Here is a 9537-nt window from a genome sequence, read left to right as displayed (position 1 = left end):
TGTGTGACTCACTTAACGCCTGCGACGATTCACTTAACAACTGTGGCTAGGAAGGTCGCAAAAGGGGACAGATGAACCGAGGCCTGGCCTAACCAAAGAGGTTTGGGGGCCCAGTTTGCGGTCGTACGTCGAGGATTACCTGTATGAAAAACGCAAAGAAGGGGAAGCCACGTTCGATAACGCGCTCCCCTACGGAGGAAGGACGGTGGATGTAAAAAAAGCCGTCATAAAGTTATTTAAATGAGCTATTTTTAAATAGGATTTTTTTTTTGCCACACTCGTTGGCTTCTTGCTCTCGCTCAGGGCTCCTTCGTATTAACACTAAAGAGAAGCGACTCTTTCAGATTGTAATTCATAGTCAAACTGGTTTGGAACTGGATTCAACCCTTAAGGTGAGCCTTTAGCTGCTTTCAGAAGGGAAACAAATCAGGGGTGAAATCGTACCAGTTCGCCCGAACCGGTAATAAAAAAAACGAAACCAGTTCGGGCAAACTAGTTTTTCCGACGATCAGCTGTGATGCCCAATTTATATTAGCTAGAAAGCAGAATTTCCTGCTTTCTAGCTAATATAAATCGTGTGGCACAGCGGATTTCCCCCCCTCCCCACTCGCTGTTCACTTACCTTTTCAGGCGCTTCGTAGCAGGCTCCGCCCACTCCCCCGGATGTCATCACGTCCGTTTTTGATGCTTTGCACATGCGCGGGAGGTCCTGCGTGCGCTCACCGATAGCAAAGATAAGTGGATTTCACCCCTGAATCAAAACGATTGGCAGCTTTCATCTCAAATCGCCGGAAAACATTTTAAGGAGGGGAAAAAATAAATAAATACATCCGGCATCAGTTCATCCTTTTTTTGCTTCTGATGTCGCTACGATGCTTCATACCATTTTGTTCTCCTCTGAGTACCAAAGATCCTGAAATTGCTTGACCAATTATATCTCGTTTTTCTTTCTTTTTCCTGAACGATAAAAGACGATTCGCTTTTCTTTTTATAAACAAGGGGTTCTTTCAAAAAAAGAAGATAAAAATAAAACCTTTCCCTTTTGATTTTCGAAGTTGCCGAGTTCCCTTGAATTAAAACCCTGCCGATTGCTGGGTTTAAGGAAGCGGTTTATTTTTTTTTTACGAGGGGAGTTGAGTTAAAGAGGATAAACAGAATAACAGGAAGGGACCTTGGAGGTCTTCTAGTCCAACCCCCTTCTCAAGCAGGAGACTCTACGCCATTTTAAGATGAAACCATTACTTTCCATTTTTAGTTTCTGAACTTGTCGAGTTCTCTTGAATTAAAATCCTGCCGAATTGCTGGGTTTAAGGAAGCGGTTTATTTATTTTTTTACGAGGGGAGTTGAGTTAAAGAGGATAAACAGAATAACTGGAAGGGACCTTGGAGGTCTTCTAGTCCAACCCCCTTCTCAACCCTACGCCATTTTAAGACGAAACCATTGCTTTCCATTTTTAGTTTCTGAACTTGTCGAGTTCTCTTGAATTAAAATCCTGCCGATTGCTGGGTTTAAGGAAGCAGTTTATTTTATTTTTTTACAAGGGGAGTTGAGTTAAAGAGGATAAACAGAATAACAGGAAGGGACCTTAGAGGTCTTCTAGTCCAACCCCCTCCTCAAGCAGCCATTTTAATACGAGACCATTACTTTCCATTTTTAGTTTCTGAACTTGTCGAGTTCTCTTGAATTAAAATCCTGCCGAATTGCTGGGTTTAGGGAAATGTGGGTGGGCTGAATGCGATATTTGACCGATTTATTTTTCTATGGGGAGTTTTGAGTTAAAGAGGATAACAAGAGGGACCTTGGAGGTCTTCTAGTCCAACCCCCTGCTCAAGCAGGAGACCCTATGCCATTTCAGACCGGTGGCTGTCCAGTCTCTTCTCAAAAGCCTCCAGTAATGAAACACCCACAGCGTCTGGTGGCGAGCTGTTCCACTGGTTAATTGACTGTTGGGAAGTTGCTCCTTAATTAGAGGTTGCTTCTCTCCTTGATTAGAGATTATTTGGGGAGTGGGGGGGATTTACAAGATGAGGTCTTCGTAACATTAGCAGGGGGCATCGACAGATGCTTCCTGTAAGCCCCACCCCTTCTCAGCACATTGAGTGACATCATGACACATACAGAAATGGGGCGGGGCTTACAGGACAACATTAATTTGGTTATTCTGTTCCCCTGCAGACGCTACTGGCCCAAAACTCACGATTAGGTGCCCAAGTCTTAACGATGTGTTTCATATTTACATTTTTTGATTGCAGGTTTTGGTTTTCCTTTTTTTTTTTTTTTAATCCAGCAATTCCTGGGAGCATTAATCGGTTTTCTCCCAAGATTCTTCTCATTTTATTCCCAACATATTCAAGCCGGTTGTTACCTGATTTGTTTTGAGGTCGATTTCATTTCAAACGTTCGAGATTTGAATGGCTACTGTACCTTTCCCCCTTTTTCTTTTTTTATAAAAAATTAAAATCAGAAATAAATTCCGTAGTTTGTGGTTTGCAAAAAAAAAGTTAACAATAGAAGGCATTATAAATATTTATATAAGGCTTTTTACAGCATATGAAATAAAGATGGCACTTTTTAAAACATTAAGCAGTCTTTGCGTTCGGTATGTTAAAGCATGAAAAGTCTTAATAAAGGAGAATATTTGTAGCCCAAGGTTGAACTGTGGGGGTCCTTGGTGCTCTCTGAGCGTGGTGGTTTTCTCGCAGACGTTTCATTACCCAACTAGGAAACATCATCAGTGCTAGAAGGGAGGAGGATTTGCAGAGAGGAGGAGGAGGAGAAAGAGGAAGAAGAAGAGGAGGAGGAGGAGGACTGTAGGGTCCTTGGTGATCTCTGAGCTTGGTGGTTTTCTTGCAGACGTTTTCTGACCCAAAGTAAGTAACTTCATCAGTGCTAGAAGGGAGGAGGAGGGGGAGGAGGATGAAGAAGGAAGAGAGAGAAGGAGAAGGAGGAAGAGAAGAAGAAGAAGGAGAACTGTGGGGTCTTTGGTGCTCTCTGAGCTTGGTGGTTTTCTTGCAGACGTTCCACGACCCAGTGTTTTGACTCAAAAGTCAAAAAAATAAATAAATCAGCAGAATGTTTTATCCAATTAGGAGATAAAAATGCGGATGAGCAGCTCCTTTAGAGGCACAAAGAGAGAGATTATATCCAGGTTCCGCGATTTAAAAAGTCTTCCCAACAAGCCTACGCAAGTCGCGAAGGAGTTTTATTACCAAACCTGTTTCCACCACCACCCCCTCCGCCCGCTTCTCGCTGGCCAAGATTCATTTATTTCAACAAGAGAGGAGGAAATAAGAGAAGTAATAAAAACACCGAAACAGTCGAAGGCGGAGATGGCCTTCTCCTGGGGCAGCTTTATTTATTTTTAAAAAATTGTCTTTGAAACTGGGTTTTTATGAAAGGCTGGGTGTTTTAGTCACCACACTGCCGGTGTGGTGTTCTGGAAAAAAATGGAGTGCATTGTTTGGAGATACACAACAGAAATTTCGAAGGCCCCCGGTTCATTTCTCTGTTATTCTGCTAATATTTCTTTTTCTGAATGGAGAAGCAATAACCGTCTTTCCTTTTCTATGTTTTGATGATGTGGCTTTTGGTTGGTTTTTTAAGGGCCCTCAAGCACCGATGAGGTTAGAAAATGGTCCATGTAGGATACGGAGGAAATCCCTAAAATGCTTTGCTTTTTAAAAGAAAAAACTTTCTGTAAATCTCAAATCTGCAAAATCTCACAGCCTTTCCCAATCCGTGGAGGGGAGGGGGCTGCAAGGGGATATAAACAAGGGCGGGATTCAAATCATTTAACAACCGGTTCTCTGCCCTAATGACCAGCTGGGTAGGCGTGGCTCGGTGGTCATGTGACTGGGTGGGTTTGGCCAACTCAATGTCACTCATGTCGATGGGCGCTTCACCTTAGCTGTTACAACGGAATAAGGGTGAACCGGAGAGGCAGTTTCTGTAAGCAGTACAGTAAAGATGAGGCTAGAAACAACACCAGAATGTTTCCTTCCTGCCTTCCTTACAGGATTAGCCCTGTAAAGTGGGGAAAAACACAAAAGGAGATTTCTTCCAACAACCGGTTCTCTGAACTGCTTAGAAAGTTACCAACTGGTTCTCCCGAATAGGTGCGAACCGTCTGAATCCCACCACTGGATGTAAAGATGCGGTGAGGCAGCACAAGCGGTGCCAGCCCAGGGTCCTGATGGACAGGGGGTGAAAGGGGAGACGCATGGGGCAGCCCACACCCCCTAAGTGTGGTGGAGATGAGAGGATGTGGGTGAGTGGATGAGGAGAGCCCCCAGCTGGGTGCCAATGTGTCCTCACTGTAATGGGGCTGTCCCTGGTTTGTCCAGTTACCCTTGCTGTCTGCAATCATGAAGGGTATAGGGCTTTCTGCTTGAGCAGGGGGCTGGACTAGAAGACCTCCAAGGCCCCTGTTCTGTTCTGTTCGGATTGTGGGACAGCAGATTCTGCAGGCCATGGGCCCCCCCATGGATCTGGGCTTCCCCTCTTAGCCTCGAACAACCCAGGGGCCTCAGTCTGGAAAGGGCTGGTTGTGGGGGGGGGGGGTGTCTAGACCCAGATTCAAACAGAAGAATTGGACCTGCAGCCAGGCTGGAGAGCTTATTTGGGAAGCCCACCCGTTGTAACCCCTGGGCAGTTTAGCTGGCCTCTCCCTAAGAGAAGGGAGAAGAAAGAAGAGAGGGTAAAAGAATGTTAAAAGAGAGGACTCCTAGGTGTAAGGGATGGAGTGAAGTGGAAGAGGAGAGGAGAGAAGAAAAGGGAAAGGAAAAGAAAGTAAAAGAAAGGTGGAGAGGAGAAGAGATGGGAGGGGAGGAAACAAAGGAAAGGAAAAGAAAAGAAAGTCAGGGTGGAGAGGAGAGGAGGAAGGACGGGAGGAAACGAAAGGAAAGAGCATAGGGGAAGGGAGGAGAAGAGGGAAGGGAAGCAAGAGAAGAGAAGGGAAGAGGAGAGGGGAAGAGAGAAGAGGAAGAGTACAGGAGGAGGAGGGGAGGAGAGAAGACAGAAGAGAAGGCAGAAGAAAGCGAAGAAAGGGAAGAGAAGAAAGAGAAGAAAAGAAAAGAAAGGTAAGAGAAGAGAAGAAAGAGAAGAGAAGAAAGAGAAGATGAGAAAGAAAGGTAAGAGGAGAAGAGAAAAAAGAGAAGAGAAGAAAGATAAGAGGAGAAGAGAAGAGAAGAAAGGTAAGAGGAGAAGAGAAGAAAGAGAAGAGGAGAAGAGAAGAAAGAGAAGAGGGGAAGAAAGGTAAGGAGAGAAGAGAAAAAAGAGAAGAGAGAAGAAGAGAAGAAAGAGAAGAGGAGAAGAAAGGTAAGAGGAGAAGAGAAGAAAGAGAAGAGGGGAAGAAAGGTAAGGGGAGAAGAGAAAAAAGAGAAGAGAGAAGAGAAGAAAGGTAAGAGGAGAAGAGAAGAAAGAGAAGAGGAGAAGAGAAGAAAGAGAAGAGGGGAAGAAAGGTAAGGAGAGAAGAGAAAAAAAGAGAAGAGAGAAGAAGAGAAGAAAGAGAAGAGGAGAAGAAAGGTAAGAGGAGAAGAGAAGAAAGAGAAGAGGGGAAGAAAGGTAAGGAGAGAAGAGAAAAAAAGAGAAGAGAGAAGAAGAGAAGAAAGAGAAGAGGAGAAGAAAGAGAAGAGGAGAAGAGAAGAAAGAGAAGAGGAGAAGAGAAGAAAGAGAAGAGGGGAAGAAAGGTAAGGAGAGAAGAGAAAAAAAGAGAAGAGAGAAGAAGAGAAGAAAGAGAAGAGGAGAAGAAAGAGAAGAGGAGAAGAGAAGAAAGAGAAGAGGGGAAGAAAGGTAAGGAGAGAAGAGAAAAAAAGAGAAGAGAGAAGAAGAGAAGAAAGAGAAGAGGAGAAGAAAGGTAAGAGGAGAAGAGAAGAAAGAGAAGAGGGGAAGAAAGGTAAGGGGAGAAGAGAAAAAAGAGAAGAGAGAAGAGAAGAAAGGTAAGAGAAGAAGAGAAGAAAGAGAAGAGGAGAAGAAAGAGAAGAGGAGAAGAGGAGAAGAGAAGGAGGGGTGGGAAGAAGCGGCAGGGAAGCCCCCTCCCCTTGACCTTGACTAGGAAAGGCGGGTTGCAAATTCCCGGAGTGAGGAAGGGGCGTTTGGATCGCAGGGTCTCCAGCGCGCCTGGGCACAAAAGCGCATCCCCCGGGCGGACCAGGTCGCTGCTGCCTTGGCTCTGGCCGGGTGGGGAAGCGCCGCGCAGAGCCGCCTTTTGGGGAGGGGGGGAGAAGGAGGGTCCCTGCCTTGCCCCCACCCCCACCCCACCCCCCCCTGTCCTCGCCCGGGTCCGTCCGTCCCCCCCAAGGCGCCCGCCTCTCTCGCGAGAAGCAGCGCGCTCGGCCCCGGCCAGGCTGAGCAGGGCGCAGCGCAGAGGCGGCGCTGGCACGGCGGAAGCCTCCGGGGCAGGTGCCGGGCGCGCCGAGCCCCGCTTTGCCTCTGGCCGCCGCCGCCGGAGGAAGAGGAGGAAGAGGGGGAGCGGGCGGCTCCCGCCTGCCGGAGCCCCTCCATGCCTCGGGCTCCCCGGAGCGCCGCCTGCCGCTGCCGCCTTTGCGCTGGGGAGCCTTGGCCATGGCGGAGGCGGCCGGCGAGGGCGCAGGTGAGGGCGGCGGGGAGGAGCGGGCGGGCGGGGGGAAGGGGGCTCCCCCAAATCTTCAGGGGGCTGGTGGGGAAGGGGAGGGGGACGGCCAAGAGCAGGAGGGGAGCTGTCAGTCATCCGTTTGCCTTCGTTTCCTTGCGCTGGGAGCCCCTGGCCTCTTCCCCGAATGCCTTGGTCAGAGTCCATTTCTCTCTCTTTCTCCTCCTCCTCCTCCTCCTCCTCTCTCTTTCTCTCTCGCTCTTTCTCTCTGTGTGTGTCTGTCTCTCTGTTTCTCTCTTTCTCTGTCTCTGTTTCCCTGTCTCTCTCCTCTCTCTCTGTTTCTCTCTCTCTCTCTCTCTCTCTTTCCCTCTGTCACTCTTTCTCTCTCTCTGTTTCTTTATTTCTCTGTCTCTCTGTCTCTGTTTCTCTCTCTGTCTCTGTTTCTCTCTGTCTCTCTCTCTCTTTCTCTCTGTCTCTCTGTCTCTCTGTCTCTTTCTCTCTCTGTCTCTCCTTCTCTCTGTCTCTCTCTCTCTTTCTCTCTGTCTCTATTCTCTGTCTCTCTGTCTCTGTTTCTCTCTGTCTCTCTCTCTCTCTTTCTCTCTGTCTCTGTCTCTCTGTCTCTCTGTCTCTTTCTCTCTCTGTCCTTCTCTCTGTCTCTCTATCTCTTTCTCTCTGCTCTGTCTCTGTTTCCCTGACTACTTCCTTCTCTCTCTCTCTCTGTGTCTCTGTTTCTCTCTCTCTGTCTCTTTCTTTCTCTGTTTCTCTCTCTCTGTTTCCCTCTGTCACTCTTTCTCTCTCTGTCTCTCCTTCTCTCTGTCTCTCTCTCTCTTTCTCTCTGTCTCTATTCTCTGTCTCTCTGTCTCTGTTTCTCTCTGTCTCTCTCTCTCTCTTTCTCTCTGTCTCTGTCTCTCTGTCTCTCTGTCTCTTTCTCTCTCTGTCCTTCTCTCTGTCTCTCTATCTCTTTCTCTCTGCTCTGTCTCTGTTTCCCTGACTACTTCCTTCTCTCTCTCTCTCTCTGTCTCTGTTTCTCTCTCTCTGTCTCTTTCTTTCTCTGTTTCTCTCTCTCTGTTTCCCTCTGTCACTCTTTCTCTCTCTGTTTCTCTTTGTTTCCCTCTGTTCACTCTTTCTCTTTGTGTGTCTCTGTTTCTCTCTGTCTCTGTTTCTCTCTCTTTCTCTGCCTGATTCTCTCTTTCTTTCTCTCTCTCTTTCTATGTTTCCCTCTTTCTCTCTCTCTCTCTCTCTCTCTCTCTCTCTGTGTGTAACAGAGGGGGGGAGGAAGGGAGGGAGGGATATTTCCCCCAGTGGTGGGATTCAATTTTTTTTTTACTACCAGTTCTATGGGCGTGGCTTGGTGGGCATGGCAGGGGAAGGTTACTGATTCATTGATATTGCAATAACAAAATATGCACGAATGGAAGAGAAACAGCTGGAAAAATAAATAAATATTGCAAATCGAAGTTGAGCAACTGTGGAGGAAGAAACAAATGGTTGCATCAATAGTAATAGGAGCCCTTGGAGGAACATCCAAAGGATTACCTCGATACATGAATTGAATTGAAGAAATAATAATAATAATTATCATTATCATCATCATCACAAATATCAGTCAATGTTTTATTCATGTTTAATGAATAAAGTAAATAATAATAACAACAACAACCTTTTAAGAAGGTCCTTGGTTGATACCTAGGATGCTGGCAGCAACCAGTATAAACCATTAGCACCAGTCAATGGTGTTTGCGATACATTTTTGCATGTTCAGTTGACTGAGTTTCATGTTTAATGAATAAAGTGTAATAATAATAATTTGCTAAATTAATCCACTGGTCATTATGTAAAAAACATGATTTACCCGTATCCAGAAAGTCATGGGAACATAAAGTGGAAAAAGTTATCGAAAACGAGAAGGTGAAGATCTTGTGGGACTTTCGAATACAAACGGATCGTCATTTGGAGCACAACACGCCAGATATCGCAGTTGTGGAGGGCTGAAGTGTACAGTTTATTGATATCGCGGTTCCTGGAGATGCCAGGGTCGAAGAAAAAGAACTGGAAAAAATCACAAAACACCATGACGTGGCCATCGAAAGTACGTAATTATGGACGAAGCATGTGCCAGTGATACTCATTGTCATCGGGGCACTTGGCACCATGTCCAAGAATTTTACAAGATACATCAACACATTGCAGCTTTCTGCAATCACACCAGCGGAACTGCAAAAAAACTGCGCTACTCGGAACATCGTATATTTTAAGAAGGTCCTTCGGTGATACCCCTATCGGCAATCTCCTGCCTCTTTTTAAAGAATGGAGTAACTCCACTGGGGTTTCAGTTTAGAAAAAGGCAGTGAGGCCGACCCACCTAATTATTGTCTAATCAGCCGGTTGTGTGTAATCAGCAAAATTACATCTTTATCACCAGCTGGGAAGGGAAAAGCGGCTGGGCTGTAGAACGGGACGGGCTGCATTTAATGGAAGATGGTGTTTGATTTAATTTCTGGAGCTGGTTTAATGCCAACATTGTCAGTCTCTTAAGTAGCTGCCTTCTCCAGTCAGGCTGCCCCATGAGAACGCAAGGTAGTGGAGAATTATATTTTAATATGTAGCATACCTATGTGTAGATAATAGCAATATAGCAGTAGACTTATATACCGCTTCATAGGCCTTTCAGGCCTCTCTAAGCGGTTTACAGAGAGTCAGCATATTGCCCCCAACAATCTGGGTCCTCATTTTACCCACCTCGGAAGGATGGAGGGCTGAGTCAACCCTGAGCCGGTGAGATTTGAACCGCTGACCTGCTGATCTAGCAGTAGCCTGCAGTGCTGCATTTAACCACTGCGCCACCTTGGCTCTTGCCAAGATTAAAATCTGGATATATGTCTGTGGAGATCATCTATCTCCAGTTTACAACACAGTCCTTTCAGCAGTCCCGAGAAGGCTCCACGCCCATTTGCACCACTCAGGTGAC

General features: G+C 46.3%; 1 protein-coding gene across 2 annotated transcripts in view; it reads left to right on the top strand.

Moving 5' to 3' along the window:
• The first annotated feature begins 6328 nt into the window (after positions 1-6328).
• The window catches only part of ARNTL2 (aryl hydrocarbon receptor nuclear translocator like 2), a 34440-nt gene continuing 31231 nt past the window's right edge, over positions 6329-9537 (top strand). For both annotated transcript variants that reach the window (XM_032221712.1, XM_032221711.1), the window contains exon 1: positions 6329-6590. In XM_032221712.1, coding sequence (XP_032077603.1) covers positions 6563-6590 — 28 coding nt within the window. In that variant the 5' untranslated portion in view covers positions 6329-6562. The remainder of the gene's footprint in view (positions 6591-9537) is intronic.

The sequence above is a fragment of the Thamnophis elegans genome, chromosome 7, assembly GCF_009769535.1.
Source record: "Thamnophis elegans isolate rThaEle1 chromosome 7, rThaEle1.pri, whole genome shotgun sequence".
Lineage (NCBI taxonomy): Eukaryota > Metazoa > Chordata > Lepidosauria > Squamata > Colubridae > Thamnophis > Thamnophis elegans.
Note: the sequence above shows the minus strand (reverse complement) of the source record. Positions and strands in the feature narration are given on the sequence as shown.